Source organism: Hoplias malabaricus, chromosome 8 (genome assembly GCF_029633855.1).
Source record: "Hoplias malabaricus isolate fHopMal1 chromosome 8, fHopMal1.hap1, whole genome shotgun sequence".
Taxonomy (NCBI): domain Eukaryota; kingdom Metazoa; phylum Chordata; class Actinopteri; order Characiformes; family Erythrinidae; genus Hoplias; species Hoplias malabaricus.
The window spans coordinates 12,637,906-12,658,183 of NC_089807.1; the positions used below are offsets into that span (position 1 = coordinate 12,637,906).

Below are 20,278 nucleotides of genomic sequence, written 5' to 3' on the forward strand. Positions count from 1 at the left end.
TTTAATTAATGCTATCATTTTGCAGATTTAAAATTATTATGTAATATTGTTATTATTATTATTATTATTATTATTTATTATTATTTAAAACTATTTGAATGTAACACTTTTATTTAAATGTACATGAATAAAAATAGTATTTTAATTTATTGTAAACTCAAGTCAAACCTGCAGGCCAGAATTCCTGGGTTAAAACAACTCATGCTGTTAGTGCACACATTGGACCCAGTACAAGGCCAATATTGATTAAAACTGTGTTATTTTTAACCCAGATTTTTTAAAGAGTGTATTAACATTAACCTGGTAACTTTCTGAGTTATGAAGATGGGTGGAGGTCTGCGTGGAAATGCCAAATGATTAACTGATTTGCGAAATGTGTCCTGTCTACAACTTGGATTGTTGTTATTTATAATTTTCTGTGTGTTACTGTTGTTTTCATAAATACAATACCTTTATCATATGATAATCTTACATTTGAGCATGTCTGTTGAATTTGTATAATGTTACATAATTTCTAGATTTTTCATTATATATTGGTATATTACACTTATAATTTCTTATGAATCTGACTAAAGTATAATAAAGTATAACAGTTACTGAAGGTGCTTTGTATTAAAAAATGTATTATTTTAGCCATATTTACTTAATTATTTGACAGAGTGAGTGGCTCACTAAGCAAAGTAACATTTAGCCATGAGCTAAATTAGTAAACAGTAACTTAATTGTGAAAGCAAACATTTTTTTTCTGTATGTGACTCGTTTATTTATTTATGTTAAATGCAGTAATTTAAATATTTAACAGATTTTACAAAAAGTGGCATTCAACAATCTGAACCTAATCTGGGAGTCACATTTATATTTATTTTAATATAGCAAGTTTTTTTGGGTTGTAATGCTGTACAGTCATATACAAAGACTTGGACCAGTTAATATCACATTTATAATATTACTGTACATTAATTTCTTTGTTAACACAGAAAACAAATGGGAACTTATTTTGAATAAACCGAATTGAATGGATCTCCCAGACTTGCTGCTCCTGAGCTGAACACTGCTCCTGATTGGGTTCATTTGGCAGTGTATCCTGGCTGGTGTAATAGTATGCTAATATTATTACACTGTTGGCTGCTGAAGACCGCTCCCGTTTTTGGGGTCTATCATAGTGAGCGCTGATTGGTCGGTGAAGGAGTTTTTGATGTAGTTTACCCGATTAACCCCGCCCTCTTAGACCCTTTCCCGCCGCGCTATTTGTTGTATCCCTGCGCTGTTCCCACCCTTGCCCGGGGATTGGTGGTCCTCAGTGTCCGTACTCAGCGCCCGGAGCGGAGCTCCAGCAGCAGCAGCAGCAGCGCTCGTGTTCTCGCGTCGCAGAGCCGCTGAGGTGCGGGGAGGAATGACAGCTTTACTGGAGCTCAGCCGCGCCGGAGCGAGGATGAAGAAGGCAGCGTGCTCCCCTCTCTGATGCAGATTGAGCCCAAAACTTGCCCACTGTCAACATGGCAAAGCGGTGGTCCGCGTTGCCCACTTCTAACATGGCGGCGCTCAGTCCGGTGCGCTCATTGACTCTGGTGTTTTTAGTGGTTTGCGCCTGTCCCGCGCGCTGCTTTAACGCCAGAGAGGCGGCGGTGGGGGAGGAGGAGGAGACCGCCATCATAGGCCTCCGGCTCGAGGACACGGACGACGTGTCCTACATGGACAAGGGCTACCTGCGCGTCAGCGAGCGCTCGCGCGTCAAGCTGCGCGTCTACGGCCAGAACATCAACAACGAGACGTGGTCCAGGATCGCCTTCACGGAGCACGAGCGCTCCAACGACGGCTTCGCTTTCGCGAACGATTATGGGTCCAGATACCCCTGTGGTATCCGCTCCAGCGACATCATCATCCTGCCCAACGTAGAAGTTAACCGCAAGACGTCTGGCGTCATCGAGATTGATGTGAAGCCGTTGCGCAAAACCGAGAAGAGCAAGATGTATTACATGTGCATCTCCACGCAGGAGGACGACGCGCGCCCAGAGAGCAACTGGATCTACCATGAAGGCCATGACACCAAAGTGCTGGTGGTGGAGGAGAAGAAGTTCCTGTTGCCCTTCTGGCTGCAGGTGATCTTCATTGCCATGTTACTGTGCCTCTCTGGCATGTTCAGCGGTCTCAACCTCGGACTCATGGCCCTGGACCCCATGGAGCTCAGGATTGTCCAAAACTGTGGCACCGAGAAGGAAAAGAACTATGCCAAGAAGATAGAGCCAGTGCGGAGCCAGGGAAACTACCTTCTCTGCTCCCTGCTCCTAGGGAATGTCCTCGTCAACACCACGCTGACTATTCTCTTGGACGACATTGCAGGGTCCGGCTTGATTGCGGTTGTGGTGTCCACCATCGGCATCGTCATATTTGGAGAGATTGTGCCACAGGCAATCTGCTCCAGACATGGCCTTGCTGTTGGGGCCAACACTATATTCTTGACCAAGTTCTTCATGATCCTAACTTTTCCTGCTTCTTATCCAGTCAGCAAGCTCCTGGACCACGTCTTGGGGCAGGAGATCGGAACTGTGTACAATCGGGAAAAGCTCCTGGAGATGCTCAGGGTTACAGACCCATATAACGACCTGGTGAAAGAAGAGCTCAACATCATCCAGGGGGCTCTTGAGCTAAGGACTAAAACCGTGGAGGATGTGATGACCCCGCTCCGTGACTGCTTCATGATCACTGCTGATGCCATCCTGGATTTCAACACCATGTCTGAGATCATGGAGAGCGGCTACACACGCATCCCTGTCTTTGAAGGGGAGAGGTGTAACATAGTGGACCTGCTGTTTGTGAAGGATTTGGCCTTTGTGGACCCAGACGACTGCACCCCGCTGAAAACCATCACCAAGTTCTACAGTCACCCTCTGCATTTTGTCTTCAATGACACTAAGCTGGATGCCATGCTCGAGGAGTTCAAGAAAGGTAAATGTAACTCCAGATTAACCATGCACTTCTTATAAATGCATTTCTGCCCACTTAGGCTCCTTCAGAAAAACAATTTTGGATGTGCATTGATATCAGAACCATGTCTATATTTGCAAATGTTTGCTTTTAAAAGAAGCATAACGCAGATGTTTAGCTTTAGCAAATATTTTTAAACCATTATTTGAAGAGGCATTCATCATACTGCAACAATATCTGTATTTGAAAACTATCAGACATTCAGTTCCACATTTCCAATTTCAGTGCATCCCAAATATTTCCTTATTATTGCTTCACATATTGTTTTTTTGTCAGAATGTCGTTTTAATTTCACATTCATTCACATATAAACATCACCAGATGATACTCCAAAAAACAGAAGCATGTTTCTAACATTGCAATAAGTCACATTTGTCTTGGATTGAATCATGGCTTCTTCCATCTGTTTCTGAATATGACCCAGAACCATTTTCTCAATGGTATCTGCGTCTCTGTTTTGTTGAAACATTCATCCTGATAGAAAGAATGGACTAGGCCTATCTGTGTGGACAGGAATATTGCATCATGGGCACAATGTGATGATGTGCCTCAGTTAAAGTCATCACTGACATTTTAACTCACTTAAAAACATCATTGTAACATGAAAACATGGAAAGTAGCTTTGCACACTCATTAAGGTAACTACAAATGTTGGCACGTAAGCGCTCATGGCCATGTCATATGATTTATAAAGTACAACACATACCAGTCTTGGACATTCTGCCTTTTTCACATTGTTTTTCTTTGCCAGATAATTGCCGCTATGTTCATTATGAGTGAGAATATGCACAGCAAATGCTCTTAGCTGCAGGTTACTGTGTCATAAAACGCAGCCCAATTAATTTGACTAATTTGGTTGCATCAGAGCAGAAAGCATTTTTCCAGGGACTTAAGAATTTATCCTGCTGCTCCTGTCACAACTGATATCAGCAGTTATATCATTAATGAGGATAAATGAGAAAGCTGGAGTGGAGGCCATACATGATGAGGATGTATCACGGCCTGCAGTGTGCTTCACAGATACAGCAGTGGTGGTGAAACACAGTTTCTTATTTTGACCAAACTTTCAATTTTAATTTACTGATTTACTTTCCAGGCTTCTTTCAGCTAGCTCTGTCTTTCTGCTCTTGAGGCTAGTGGACTGTGCTCAGAGGTGCGTCCTTTCCCAGCCTAGTGTTCTTCTTTCACCTATAGCACATTGTTGTTCCTGATGTGGCTACACAAGTTCATTGTTTTTCCTAATTGCATGTCATGTTTGAGCAAATTAACTTACACACAGGGCTGCAGATCCAACTGCCCAAATTCATTTTGGTATCTTGAAGGCCTCAGGATTTAAAACATGAAAAGCTCACACTAGATTCAAATGAAAGTGCTTCAGTATTAATAATGTTACATGGCACAGGTTTTTCACACTAATCACCCTGAGGTGTTGTACTACATAGGCTTTAACCAGAGCTGCCAGAAAGTTTCCATGAACCCCAGCTCTCAGTCACCTAAACATGATTTTTTTTAGAGGTTGGCTTTTAACAGAGGGCACTGCTTAGCAGGGAGTGATGGTAGATGGATGACTGATTCTGAACACTGCCTGATCATTAGCGGAGTATATGTGATCCATGTGAATCAAACGTTGGATGTACATATATCACAGCTGTCATTTCCCCAGGTCGAAGAGACTTCATAAGAATGAATGATGTACATAATGTCTGTGAATGTCTGTCAGAAAATCTTGACAGTGCTTGCACTGTCATCACTGTCCAAAGAAAAACATGTATCATTTTTTACCAATTTTAAATTTACTACATGATTTGAACACAGTCCTCCACGATCTTCAATTTCATGATGAACGGACCAATGGAAATGCTCCAGAATTACCTGGAGTAACATCTTTTTATACTGACTTCCATTTAAAGTTAAGATGATTTTTATTCTTCTCCTGTAAAGTTACTATTTTGGAGATATGTGTTTTTAATTGGACAGCGAATATATCTCAGTATATGCACTTGCATATGTTTTATTTTCCATCAATATTTAGAAACCATCAGAGATATTTGACCAGTGGTGACTCAGACTGGTGGTAGACTGGCTTTTAAAACAGTCCAACATTCCACAATTCGTGGCCCGACAGGAAATGGACTTAAACAGATTTGGATAACAATTGGCACGTGCGGGTTCTACAGTGTCAAACAGGAGTCCATCAACAAAGCCTGTCTTAGAAGGCCCCACATCTCCTGTGTAAAGGACTTACCATCACCCTCATTTCCCACTCTGTGTTTGTTGTGACTCTGCATACCTTTCAACTTGTGTTTATTGAAAATAAAAGCTCTACCACAGAGCATCTGTGGTAGAGATGCTCTACCACAGATGTGAGCATAAATGTGCCAGGGATAGAGCAGGGATAAATACTTTATTTTCCTAGTGGGCAACAAGAGATACTTTATGTTCTACATCAACACTAACCAATGATAATACGTTTTGTCTTTTCTTCTTCTTTTTCTTCTTCTGCCTCTTGTTTTTCTTCTTGAATCTGTGTGTTTCTGTCTGTTGTTATTTGTTATTTATACAAGTTTGATATATTACTCTTTTATGTAACTGACTATTGTAAGTTCTCCATCAACATTGTCATTTATTGATGTATCCATTTTACTCTTTTTATTGTGTTTGTGGTTGTTGTTGTAGCTGTTCTTCTTCTTTGTCATCTTCTTTAAACTCTAAGACTAGAGATGTATAGTATCATGCACTCCTTTGATACTCAACATATTTGTCTCCTCTAGTATTAATTAAAAAAATTCTTCCTAGGAATGAAAGGTATTTGCTAACAGAATGTTGCCGTGTTGGAATGTGTAATCCTGTAAGCGGGGCCAGGAATTCACAGGGTTAATGGCTATTTATGTTCACTAACTGAGACACATTTGGCAGATTGTAAAAGAATGATGGCGTAAAGTTAAATGTATCATTTCCAGTCAAGAATATCAGGAGTCATTTAATGAGTGGCACATTTGTACTTATGGATTACTAGACTAAGTAATATTCTGCTGGGAATTGCAGTTTACTGTGTGCTCTAAACCTGTTGCACTTTGTTTATAAGTAAACTTTTCAGTAAAACTATGGTTTCTAGTAAATCTGCTGAAAATTTGGTTCATTGGTTTCAGTTCAATTATCTTTGCTGTGTGCTCTATAAATGCCAATGTTGATTTATTTTTGTATTAATTAGATGTAGATGCACTGGTGATAAACATTTATTTGTCTTTTTATAAGTCTTGAGAAATAATAGGGATTTGTATGTTGCATCAAGATGGAAAAAGAGTTCTTGACTTGGGTGACATTTTCTTAAAGCAGTTTATGTCTGTAATGGTCTAGATCTTATTATAGGTGGCTCCGTACATTTCTTTAAACATTACACTGATGTATATCTGAACACTGCCTATGATTTATTCCTTTTTCCTTACAGACAGCTTTGATTTCACACACAGAAAAGAGAATAAATTCAAATGTTAATGTTAGTTTCCCTGCAAAAATAAATACAGTACAAATAGTGACTCTCTGAGATACAGTTAATGCATTATATATTAATAGCAGAAATTTAGGGATGGTCTTTTGTAACACACTGCATGTCCCAGATAAGAAAATTGGGTAAATTTATCACAGTCTCCACAGAAATGTTAATTTCCTGTGTCCAGTATTACCACAAGACTCACTGATATAAATCATTCTGTCCTCTTAAGGATGTTTCTAGTCTTTTTAAAAAGGACAGCTAAGTTCCCATTGCCTTAATTCATGCTTGCGACTTTGAAAATATTCCGGTGAGGCATCACAGACTCGCCACCCACAGGCCTTGCGACTATTTATAGGGAAATTCCATTATGGAAAAAATCTGAGAAAAATCCCATTCCATAAATAAGGTGGGAATGGGCAGAGTGTATAAGAGTGTCTAGTCTAGAGGGCAGGCTTTTAAAACAAAGGATGGTTTTCTGTCAGATTCCTCTTTGTGTAGTAGCCTTGTCAGACTTAGCACTGATTGACTGAAGTTATACTGTGTGAAACTATTTCACACTAAAGTAAGGTGCCGTAAATAGCCAAGAGGCATGTTATTTTCTATCTTGACGTTTGACATCTTAAGCAGCTTGGACACCCCATGCTGTTTAATTTTTTTGTGGGAGACTATGAGAGCATGTTTTACGTTCTGCAGTCATAGTTTAGGCATGTTATCGTTTAAGCAAGGGCTTGGAAGACAATTCAGCGATGTCTGTCTAACTGAAGTGGAAGTATGTTTTCATTATATAACTTTGGAAAATCTCAGAATACTTTGTTGTTAGTCAGTCTATAGACAAATTGCTATATTTAACATGTGCTCAAATATTGAAAGTAGCTGTTATGTATGAGCTGCCCTGAAGACCTGTGTGACATTGTGTGGGCATTGTATGGACCTGTGGAACAATGTTCCCTCTTTGCACAAGTTTTGAATGTGTCTTCTCGTTCTCTTTCCCTGTTCCCTAAAGTGATTTTGCATGAGTCTTGGTAAAAACCAGGATTGACAGAAAAACAAGAACTTAACATTCTGCATAAAACCTAGTTAAATATTTTATGGAAATATGTAGACCTCCTTCAGCCCAAGATCTGTTAGTTTCATTAGAATTTCTCTATATAACTGAACAGATTAAAAACATTAAATGTTTTTGCCTTAATTGGTATTGCCATTTGAGGAACGTCATATGGACACTGTGGCCATCCTGTTGTCACGTCGGTGAGAGCATCGCCCAACTACAGTGGAAACTTCATTTCAGGCCTAATATTAGCTCTGGCCCCGGAAAATTCCTTTTAAATGATCACTAGCTGAGAAACAGGAAAAGAATTTTCTTTAACGTTTTGGTTGACAGTGCTGGGTAGGAATTTTTTAAGCAGCTTATTGAGGGGGTCCTGGGAAAACAGATGTGGAACCATGGGAGATTTGTTAAGAAAACGCAATGGCGTGATGTCTGACTGGATCTTAGAGCATTATATTCAACCAATTTCTTGCTCATCAGTATCATCAGTTTCAACCTTTCTCACCATCCAGGGACACAATGTGAACCCCAAATTCACAGAAATTAAATTCTATGGATATTAAGACCCTAGTATACGTGAATTGCAGTGTTTGGTTTGGACTCATTACTCAAAATTTCATGCCACAGAGTGGGTTTCCATATGTATACCACATGTATCTCACATCTGTGTGTGTTTGTTTGGTTTGGCAGGCAAATCCCATTTGGCTATTGTCCAAAGAGTGAACAACGAAGGAGAAGGAGACCCTTTCTATGAGGTTTTGGGCATTGTGACATTGGAAGATGTCATTGAGGAGATCATTAAATCTGAGATTCTGGATGAGACTGATCTCTACAGTAAGTCCATACAGCTTTGACTAAGCTTGTCTTATCATATATTATCAACACAAAATATAATGCATAATATGCAGCATTAAGAATGTGTGAGTAGATTGTTTAACACATCCTCTTTGTTGTATCCGGTAAAAGCTGACAACAAGACAAAGAAGAAAATTGCCCATCGGGACAAGAAGCAGGACTTCTCAGTTTTCAAGCCGACAGAAAATGATCTTGGGGTCAAAATATCTCCACAGCTTCTGCTGGCTACCCTGCGTTTCCTAGCAACAGGTACTGCTGTCCGACGTGTATGTGCTCTTGATTAGGAAAGCTATCAAAGACAAATTCACGTTCTTCAAATCTCCTCTTGCTTACTCTTCTTTTGATCTAGAGGTAGAGCCATTTGGTCCTGCTCATATGTCAGAGAAAATCCTACTGCGTTTGCTCAAGCATCCCAACGTCATCCAGGAGCTCAAATACGACGACAAGAATAAGAAAATGTTAGAACACTATCTCTTTCATCGCAACAAACCAGTGGATTACTTTATCCTCATCCTACAGGTCAGTACCACACAGCATTCCCAGCAAAATCCAGTGTGGCATTATTTATGTAAAACTGTAGGTAAACTTAGGCCTCTGTGTAGAGGAGAGAGGAATCCATATTACATTATTTGGAAACTTTTTTGGATTGAAGCTCTGAAAATATTCACTGTATTCAGTGTTTTTGTGTTTGTATATATAGGTGTTTGTATATATATATATATATATATATATATATATTTTTTTTTTTTACAGTGCATAAGGGGTACAGCTCTTTATTTCAGAATGTGCATGCATTTCCTGAATATTTTATGGATGTAGTTTTTTGTGCATGTAGTTTTTACTGGTATATATTTCTTCATGTTAAAGGGGACATATTTAACCCCATTTTCCACAAGTTAACACAGATTTCTGGGTTCTTAATGAAACTCCTGTGACAGCACGTTTTCTTCCTCTGTCTAAACATCCCTGTTCAGAAAGAGAGGTTTCAGCCACTGCTCCTTTACATGAGAATGAGACACAACTCATGTCACAAAATTCATGTGAGAGACCAGGAGTGAGGAACTTTGGCTGTTTTCTCTCTGTTCTCTTTCTTCTCTGTTCTCATTTTTTAACATTTTTATTCAGTACTTTTCATGTTTTGTCATTGTGTTTGTTTTGCTCAGTTTAAGCTTGTCTTGGCGCTCTTGAATGTACATGGGTCCAGCGCTGTGATTGGTGAGACAAAGGGACAGAACAAAGGATTTCTGCACTCTGTTAGAAGCAGCATTATTTCAAAATAACTTGATTTACAATACGTTTTCTGACATACGCAGACCACACAAATCTGACTGAGTTGTTTTATTTCACAGTTTGTGGGTTAGTAGGTGCTAAAGCTCTCCAAGTTAATGTGTTAATGCATTGGAAAAGAGAGTTTTTTTTTACAAAGGTTCCCTTTAAAGCACGTAGAAATAATCAATTTATTAAATACATACATACATTTTCTGTAACCGCTTATTAAGTTTACGATCGTGCTGATCCAGAACCTACCCATAATCACTGTATGCATGGTGGGAACACACCCTGGATGCTAATCCATCACAAGGAATCACATTTACACCCATAGATACTTTTAAATAGCCATCTAGAAATGCATGTTTTTGAACCCACACAGACATGGGGAAAACACCCCAACCTACTCACCCATAGTGAGGCCCTACAGGCTGTGTGACTGTGACACTACCTGTGCCATTGTGCTGCCTCAATATGTTAAATATATTTAATGACATAACACCAGTACTGAAATTACAATAAACATTTTTATATTTCATGAAATGAAACAATGATTATTTGTTCAGTTGGATTTGAATGTGAAATGTTAGATGCTTGTGTTGATGTGTTAGCATTTTAAAGTGCCATTTATATATCAGCATAATTTTTCTATTTTGACTTATCAAACCAAATATTTTAATATGTGTGATTGCCTGTGAAAAGGGTCTCAAGCATCATGATGTAACTTTGTTGCCATATCACCCACCCCTAATGACTGACGTGGAATCAGTCACTGTCTAAATACCCCTTAGAATATTAAGTACATATTACAGTGTAATAATTCATACATACAACAATTGTCGAGACACGGTCGGTGTAAGATCCTTCATATTTCCAAAACACCGTCTTTACAGAAAAAAAAAACATTGTTGATAAATCATTACTAGAATCACAATCTTTGTTCAAAACTTTCTGTAATATTTTGTGTGCATTTCAGGATGAGACATAATATGCATTTTTGGACCGCATCAATAGGCCTCTAAGAGTTTCTGTTGTTCGATCTGTCATCAAATACTCACACAGACAAAGTGCAGTGTATGTTGTGCCTGTTCTCATAAATATAACCGTATGGACCATGAAAAGAGTAAATCATTAGTTTCATAGTCTCTATTCCCAACTGGACAAATTAACAATGTAAAGGCAAAGTATTCTCCCTTTGCCTAATCTAATGTGTAAAGTGCTCCCTCGTGGTCATTGCTTAGGTAGTATGTAGTATGTAACCCTACAGGCAGATTAATTACTGAACTCCATGACCCATACATTCAACTAATCCATATGACTTTACAAACTCACCAGACTGAGCTCTGCTCTCAGATATAACTTATAAAGTAGAAAACTCAGAAAATGTATTTTTAAAAATGAGAAGCACTTTATTTAACTTTGTTACTCTCTCTCTCTCTCTCTCACTCATTCATTTACTGGTTCACTGCCTTTTTCACTGTATTTTTCAAGTATTCTTTCCTATCTTGAAAGGCTGCTTGGTGAGAGAATGATTTTAGAACTTGACTTAAAGAGTGGACACACACACACATACATGTATTATATTATATTATATTTAATATAATTTCTTACACACTGTTCAGAAAACCATGTAGTAGTATGTGCTGAACATACCATATATATCTATAATTCATTCATTATACTTTTGCATTTCAAATCTAAATTCATCGTGATGATTCACTTGCTTGATATTGCTTGCTTGAATTTTTTTTCTCTCGCACATTCACTCACTGTTTCACTGTCTTTTTCACTGTATTTTTCAAGTTCACTCACTTTCTTACACTCAGTCTCCCGTGTTTAAAGAGGACGTATTATATCCCTTTTGGTTATTACAGTTTCTGGGGTTTTAATGAAATGTCTGTGACATGATTTTTTAAAATAACACAGGGATAAAACACAACATGTTTCTTACCCTGTCTCAGTGGCACTGTTCAGAAACAAATGGTTTCAGCAGCTGTTCTTTTAAATGATATGACACACCATTCACCATGTCCCTGTGCACACAGCAGCAATAAATGAGGCACATAATCTCTCATTATTTACCCTGTTCTCTAATTTTTCTGCTCTCTTTTTCACTTAATTCATGGAACAGTTCTAATGATACTACATCCGAACAGGAGCAAAATCAGAACAGTTCCAGAGTCAAATGAATGTGTGATTGCACTTCAAATTTGATTTTATTTTCATATTTTATGCGCAATTTTACTAAATGCTCAGCATCAATGAGACTTTGTGACATTGACAACAAACCAATTTCACAAATATCAGTACACACTCAAATTTGTACTTGGTACACTGCCTGTCAAAAAAAGTTGTTAATTGGTGATACATTAGTGAATATTTATAAGCCTGTAATAAAACAAATACAGTAGTGATAAATACCGCAGTTATTTATATATATATCTCAGCAGGTGACATTTCTTTTAAGACTTACTGATGGAGTAAGTGTTTTCCCATTTATGCAAAGTGTTTCACTATGTTTAACACACTCAGTGAACTGAGAACTCACAGGATTAGAACTCAGCTGCTGAGTATCCCTAAGAAATAACAATTGTTAGTGAGGTTAAATCTAAATAGACTCTAGAGCAATAAAAAAGATTATGTGGTCTTCCTTACTCCAGAGTGATAGAGTATGGAGTTATGTTACTTGGTCAGGTCTAGGCTCGGCAAGGTTATGTGGCAATAAGATGAATTCTGCTGCAAACCTGAATGTATTTCTTACTGTATTTTGTCTCTCCCGAGTGCACAGGAAAGATGGTAAAAAAGTGTTCTTGGGAGCATGAGAAAACATTTTCACTCATGAATTGGCCACTATAGGGTCTTGAACTTAAACACCTTGCAAGTCTTAGGGACGTGCTGGAGACAACTTTATGGAGTGGTTTGAGTCTCCTGTCGTCAGTGCAAGATAGAAAAACTATAGGAATTTTGAATGGATTTAAATAATTTGGTGTTGCGATTGTTTGTGGAAACAGTTACACAACAAATGTGTGCTGTAATCAAAGCTAAATATGTGCCAACAAAATATTAAAATGTGTCACTTTATAGACCAGACAGTGTAATTTATTTGGTTATTCTATAATTAATGTTATACATTTGAAAAGAAAATGACATTAACCCTAAATGATAAATGGGCTTTGTATTTTATAACATTGTTTGTCTCTTTCTGTAACTCCTCAGGGGAAAGTGGAGGTTGAAGCTGGGAAGGAGGGGATGAAGTTCAAAGCAGGACCATTTTCTTATTATGGAATGATGGCCTTAACCTCATCGCCAGGTCTGTAAAATTGAGAAACATAAAAAAACACTCAAAACAAGCCTTCCTCCTCAGCTGAGGTGGTGCTGACTCCGCACTTCTACTGTAAAGCCTTAGGACTAGAAATCTGACTGGCATTTTTCCACAGCATCTTACGCCTGTCACTCAGTCCTGTTGACAGCTGAGTCAGCTAAACGTACACTCATTAGTTCTGTCCAGCCCTGAGTTTTTAGATGCAGGGCTGCAAGATCCTGGATTTTGTGAAATTATACAAGGTCAGATTAACATTGTGACCATTGTTGGGAATTAAGTTTAAGCAGAAGATTTAGGAGTGCACTGGAAACTATATTTCTATTGGGGCTGGTTTTTAAAATCGTATTTTTGTTTATAAAAATGTTGCATACATTCTTCTGTTAGTGTTGGACAATAAGGCAAAAATACAATCTCAACGGGCCTCACTCTCTCCAGGTTAGTAGTATGGCCCTCATTCCGCCCACTGGCAAAATGCTAACTTCACAATCTGATGTAAACATACAAATGCAGTTAGCATTGTCCTCCAAGCGTGATGAACTATCAAGTGACGTAGTGTTGGTAGCAATTCAAAAGGATTCAGTGGATGGCTTCACGTGTCTTGGAGGAAGCATGAGCTAGCTGTCTTCTTGCCATATTTGGGGAGATATAGTTGTAACTAAAACTGAGTAAAGAAACTGCCATCAACAATCTGGAGGCAATGATATATATGGGTAAAATCTTTGGTAAAGCTCCTTGTATAATGAAAGCATAACACGGAGTTTCTCTTACATTGCTTTTCATGCAAGGGAGAGTGAAGCATAGCAAATTTAAAAGTTTGCTAAGAACTTAAGCAATATTAACATAATTATTAATATTGTTCCCCATGAATGGAATCATTTGAAAAAGACTGAGAGGCTATTTGTAACACTTGTGAGAGTAGACTGTAAAAAGGAAACAGAGTTAATTCAGTATGTTGTTGGCTCAGTCTTGGGAAACATTGTAGATCTGCAGATGGAGGTGTTTACAATGAGATAAGAAGTTCTGTTTAAATCTGTTTAACATTTAAAACCCGAGTTACGTTTACGCCACATTCGTTTATGCCGTGTGCTCCCCTTTTGCCAAAATGCTACATCTTTGAAAATGGATGATTTCTTCAAAGTCCCCCTCTTCTTTTTTTTTTCTTCAGTTCCTCTCTCCTTGTCTCGAACCTTCGTTGTGAGCAGGGCAGAGTCACTTGCAGGATCTCCAGGTACACACTCGTCCTTCACCTCCTTTCATTTGTCTCACTCTCTGTTTCTCTTCAGTCAGAATGAAAAAAGGTCTTAATATACATTTCCCCTAATCCACTTTGTTGCACTCTAACAAACTGAATATCAGGAATGCCATACAGTATAGTGTTTTTTCCCTTTCTGTTTCTGGTCGGAGTACGTCTCAAAATAAAACTTCTCGTGAAAATAACTTCATGTCTCTACATTTGGGACTTTGTATCTGGAAATAAAGATTCATTTTGATCTAATAAGAAAACCCTTTGAAGTTTTAGAGTACTCGAGAGGATCTGATAAAGCTTCAGCTTTCATTGAGTGGAACACTACAACACTTTCAGTGGTAGTAGTTATTTATCTAAAACATTTTATGGATATCTGACCCTGGGATAGTGGGATTATATACATTCCAGTGGAAAGACCGCTGCTCTAATGGTTCCCTGTGGACTCTCTTTGAACTATTTCTTTAAGTAGTGGAAAACATAATCTTATTTTGATTAAAAAATCATCCCTTTGGAAAAAATATTCTCTTTACTTTCTCATTTTTATGCAATTGCATTATTTTTTAATTGGATTTCACTTGGTAATTTCTCAGGTGTTCCTAATTTGTTTGAATCTTTTATAAGATTCACATACATTCTACATGTCATTACTGCTGAGTATTTACCAAGCTACTGCTAGGCCAGTTAACGTAGGAAAAATTACGGTAAAATCATTACAGTTTCTGTCAACAATCCGGTCCACACCTGTGATTATTTGTGTCTTCATAAAGGGCCTAAATGTTTAGTAATGAGATATTTCTAGACCATAATCCACTCTTGAGAAAGGAAACCTCCATCTCTCAGTGGTACTCAGACCAATGACACCAGAAGGACAGGATGATAAGTATCTCTACTGGTTGTTTACACCACAGCAGTACGTTTACAACACTAGCAGATGACCTTTGCACATTTTTGTTGCCACACAGAGAATAAGTCACCTCCACGACCCTTTGGACTCAACCACTCTGACTCTGTGAACCGAAATGACCGCATGGAGGCTCTCACCCCAGCGCTGGGCAGCAGCAACAACCAGCTGAATGCCTTCCTGCAGATTTATGTGCCAGACTACTCTGTTCGAGCAGCCTCTGACTTACTCTTTATCAAGGTTTGAATTTTAAAATTATAATCTTTGGCAAGAATTCCTCTCAGTGAGTAGAATACTTTGTGGAATTGTGGGCCCTCCTTCTAACCTTAATCTAGCCAGTTCATCTATTAGCTGACGTGACAGATCTGTGTTGTTAATGTTCTCCTCCGAGCATGTTGAGCTGTGTTAGTAACAGTCTGAACAGGTGTTTGCTGGCTTCACATGTCGGGAATCATGAACTTCACCCTTCCTTGTTGGTAGCATTGTGTGAGTAGGAGAGTCCTAGTTATCGGTGGAATGGTGGAATTAAATCAGGGAAAAAATAAGTAAACATGGACACAATGTGTCTTTGATGTGAAACACAATAGCACCTCCTTGTGGATCAATCTCTAAATGTGAATTAGTGTGAGAAATTTGTGGTGCAATTCCTAAATAAATGAGTGACTATGTATGTAAATTAATTAGCGTGTGAGTATGTATGTGAATGAGAGATGGAGTAAGTTAGATCTTTGAGTAACTGAGTGAGTGAATGTATGTGAGGGAATGAGTGTGAATGAGTTACAAGCTTGAAATACTTAAAAGATATCAAGCAGATATATGGTAGCTATGTCTCATGTAGGAAATCTACCCTATGTTTTTATTTTCATCATCATCTTCTTTTCCGCTTTTCCATTTCAGGGTCGCGGTGTGTTTTTATTTATTTATTTATTTATTTTTATTTTAACCTGTTAGTGTAACCTGTTCCAAGGTAGCTCCATCACTGGTAGTGATTTTGAAAGTAGGATCATTTATACTTCCCTTCCGTCCAAACCACATACTATTTGTTTTAGAGATGTTTACTGATAAGCTCAGAACAGTAAAGACGTTTTGGACTGGAAGAACGATCTTGGAGTGTAGACAGTAGACGGTCAGGGGAAGAGTCAGAGGTGTGCAGAATTGTATCATCTGTATATAAATGAATAAAAGAATTACCAGCAGCAAGAGGAATTTTGTTGATGTTTAGAGAAAATAATGTAGGACTCAATATCGATCCTTGTGGGACACTTTTAGTAACTCGACATGTGTGTGAAAGAACATTTTCTAACTTACACTGTGACCTTGAGGAGAGATAATCTGTGAACCACGTTGTGGTGTGATCTGAGAACCCTATGCTGCCTAAAATTTTTATTAGAATATCTCATGTAGGATCCACCCAAATATTTAATGTATGAGTGACTTTATTCTTCATCTATTCTAGGTTTTAACCTGTAGGGTAGCAGCAACTTTGTTTAAATATATAGAATAAAAAAGTATTAATAATAAATTCATTCATTCATTCATTCATTCATTGTCTGTAACCGCTTATCCAGTTCAGGGTTGCGGTGGGTCCGAAGCCTACCCAGAGTCACTGGGCACAAGGCAGGAACACACCCTGGAGGGGGCGCCAGTCCTTTGCAGGGTGACACACACTCACACACTCTCACACCTAAGGACACTTTTGAGTCACCAATCCACCTACCAACGTGTGTTTTTGGATTGTGAGAGGAAACCGGAGCACCCGGAGGAAACCCATGTGGACACAGAACAAACCACACTCCTCACAGACAGTCACCCGGAGCGGGCATCAAACCCACATCCTCCAGGTCCCTGGAGCTGTGTGACTGCGACACTACCTGCTGCGCCACCGTGCCGCCCAGTGTTAATATTATAATTCATTTTCCATTAAATTAATTATGAGTGGCACTCCTGCTTTGTCCAGGTAGGCTCTGTGACCCTGATCAGTTTGAAGTGCTAACAGAAGATGTATGAATGAATGTATTTAATTTAAAATAGGGCAAGTATTTTGCATTTTTTGTTTTTGGATTTATAAAGTGCTTTACTATTACACATTACATATAAAACATCTGAAGTATATTAACTTAGCAAAAAACAGTACCACAAAACAAAAATGTTATGGTTCAATACGAACAGTACAGTTGTGTTTTAAGAAAGGACTGTTGGGCTGTGTTCTGTGTGGCAGGTGACACGGCAGCAGTATCAGAACGCTCTGATGGCATCCCGCATGGACAAGACGCCACAGTCTACTGACAGTGAGTTCACCAAGATAGAGTTGACCATGACAGAATACCAGGATGGACCAGGAGGCGAATCAGCCTCACTGCTCATCCAGCAGAACTCTACCAGTGCTCATAAACCCAACCACAGTACACACAGTGACGGAGCCGTCTAAAGAGCTCTACTCTTATTTTTTCAATGAGCAGTTGGGAAGCTCTCACAGGGCAGCTTCTCTGGGATAAACTCAAGCCTCTGATTTTCTACCTTTTACCACAGACTTTCCAAGGGACAGGGGCCACAGTAAAACACTACACACCGCATCATGAGACGAGCTAAACGTGCGTGCATTGGCAGAACTGGGAAGGACCACCCTCCTTTTACTCACTCAGTCACTCTAATCTCATCCAGTAATAGAGAACCATAATGGCCATAGCACTGTCCACTGTCACTTGTACTGAAGATGAGCAAGGAAAGTGAAAGTGTGTTGCAATGAAGTGTTAATATCAGGTCTCATCAGGCAGGGACACACACACTGAGTTAACTGGAGGTCCTAGAGTGGGGCTCAATTGTCTTTTGTGTGTGTGAGAACTTTAATGGAACCTTAAATGGAACAGCAAGAAGCTGAAATCTAGTTTGGTATTAATCAGAGTTTTCTTACCTCAGTTCTTTGGTTAGAACAAAAGATACGAGTGCTCTGGACTGTGTATAACCACGGCATGGTGAGCATATTTTTTTAACACATACTTGATGGGGTTAATTAGCTTATAAATAAGGTTATAGCTTATAACAGAAGGAACAGAGTCTAGTTATACAGTATTTACGTAAAGAATAACTCACTTTTGGGAAACATTCGTTGCTTAACCTTTTTTTTCTTTTCTTCTTCTTTTTTTACTGTGTTTATAGACTGTTCTGACCTGGTTATTGAAATAATCACTGAAATCAGGGAGATTGATCAGTGTATAAAGACCAACGCTCCTGCCTCAGTCCAGATCGCTTCAGCAAACTTATCTGCTTCTCGATCTTGAGCAGTCAGGCCTGGTGGGAGGTAGCAGATCTTTTTGTGGCTTTTTGTTTGCATACCAGGAGCTAAAAATAGGACTTTTAAGAGTGCTCAGTTTTGCTAATTATAGAGAACAAATCAATGTACGTAAAGGTTTCAGAACAACTAAGAGTAATGATTAGAAGTGTCTTGGTATTTCTTGCACAGCCCTATGCATTTCCCACAGAAACAGAAGTGGCCAAACCACCAAGCCTTTTCAAAGTAGTCAGCTATGGAGAGGAAGAGGCTTCTCTTTCTAGAACTGAGGAGTTTCTTGACCAAAGACAGAAAAAAGGACGAAGTATTTAAGTAATATCAACACTCCAGTTTTAAAGCTTCCCAACAGATTTTCACTTTGATGAGAAACAGCAGATGTTCCCCTGACAGATTCTCTGTGTAAAGTCTGTGTGTGTCGAGTACATGTGCAGAAGTGCTATGTAATATATTTTCAGTACAAAGACATTCAGTATGTTTACATTTGAGGGCCTTTTTCCTTGTACTTTTTTACTTCACTTTTAAATCTGAAGTACGGTGTCACATTTTACACTGAATAGACAGACTATACACGTATATCTCACAACCTAACTCCAGTTTTTGTATAAAACATGGTGGACCATTTTTGTTAACAAAAAAAAACATTTTAATTTGAAGTGCTTTTGTCTAATCATGTTACAGTATGTTTTTAAACCATGTTGTGTTTGTTTTTGGTTAAAAATTATTCTAAAATCATTTGTTTTTGTAGAACGACAGATGTGTGGTGTATGTAACGTGTGACATGCTTTCCACGTGTCACATCACAACATTCAAAAATCTAATTACACTGAGTTTGGCAGTCATTGCTGAATTCATTATCATGGGAATAAGGTACTTTAAGTTTTTCCTCAGTTTTGGAAAGAAAATCATAAATGTGTTTGTTATTTGTCTGCACCTCAATTGGGAAAATATTTTGGAGGTCTATTAACTTTCTTTTTCTATTTCTTTATATTTAGATCAGTATTTCATTTCATTACACTGTAAAGGATTGGACTGTTCTTGGGCTCTATTGGAATAACATGGGATGCAGCTGGGGTCTCAGTCTTAAGTATTTATGTAGCAACCTGTCAGTGCAATAGTGTATCTGTTATGCAGGGACAATCAGGAAAATAAATAACCCACAAATCTCTCAAGTGCTCTTGCAAACAGGAAACAAACTGAGGTAACTGATAGCTGAAAACAAGCTGAGACGTGTTACAGATGAAACCTTTACAATGGATAATATGCTGTTTTTATTTGTAGGAACGATTGGGACTTTAATCTAAAGTACTGTTTCTTACTGATGAAATCTCAGAGCTGAATGCGTGAAGTACAACATGGTTGATCTGCATATACTTTAAGAATTACAGTAGGGTTCACACAGCATTACTATCACAGAACTTAGTTTGTATTACATTCCAGTTTATTTCGAACAGAAGATCATGTGTGTTCTCATTATCTCAGAAGGTAATATCCCCTGAAGTTGTAAGATTGTTGTTGGCCCGCCTTAGACAGAACAGAGGAAATATCTTCAAAAATGTGGTGCTCAATCGTCTGGTTTGAGTTCATCATTTAATGCTGCTATTCAGAATCTTGAATGTCTATAGAAATGCTGTAAAGGCATTGAGAATAGAGTTGTATTATATACTTACCATCAACAAGAAAATATATATGTAAATATAAAAGAAGTTGAATGTTACTATTATAAAGGACTGTTTTGAAAATTGCTTGTTAGTGATTTTTTTTTCTGATTAAATATTTAAGAACTGTGAAGAAAAGGACGGAAAATAACTGTTTCGTTGTGTGGCCACTAGATGGCGCAACCAAGTTGTTCTCCCGTAAAATAGAACGCGTC

General features: G+C 38.4%; 1 protein-coding gene across 1 annotated transcript; it reads left to right on the forward strand.

Moving 5' to 3' along the window:
- The first annotated feature begins 1,369 nt into the window (after positions 1-1,369).
- Positions 1,370-20,128, forward strand: cnnm2a (cyclin and CBS domain divalent metal cation transport mediator 2a). Its single transcript, XM_066679377.1, has 8 exons — positions 1,370-2,946; positions 8,217-8,360; positions 8,493-8,630; positions 8,731-8,900; positions 12,867-12,960; positions 14,138-14,200; positions 15,181-15,359; positions 17,338-20,128. Exons 1-8 carry the CDS (start codon positions 1,497-1,499, stop codon positions 17,545-17,547), a joined length of 2,448 nt encoding a protein of 815 aa, XP_066535474.1. The 5' UTR covers positions 1,370-1,496; the 3' UTR covers positions 17,548-20,128.
- Positions 20,129-20,278: the final 150 nt, after the last annotated feature.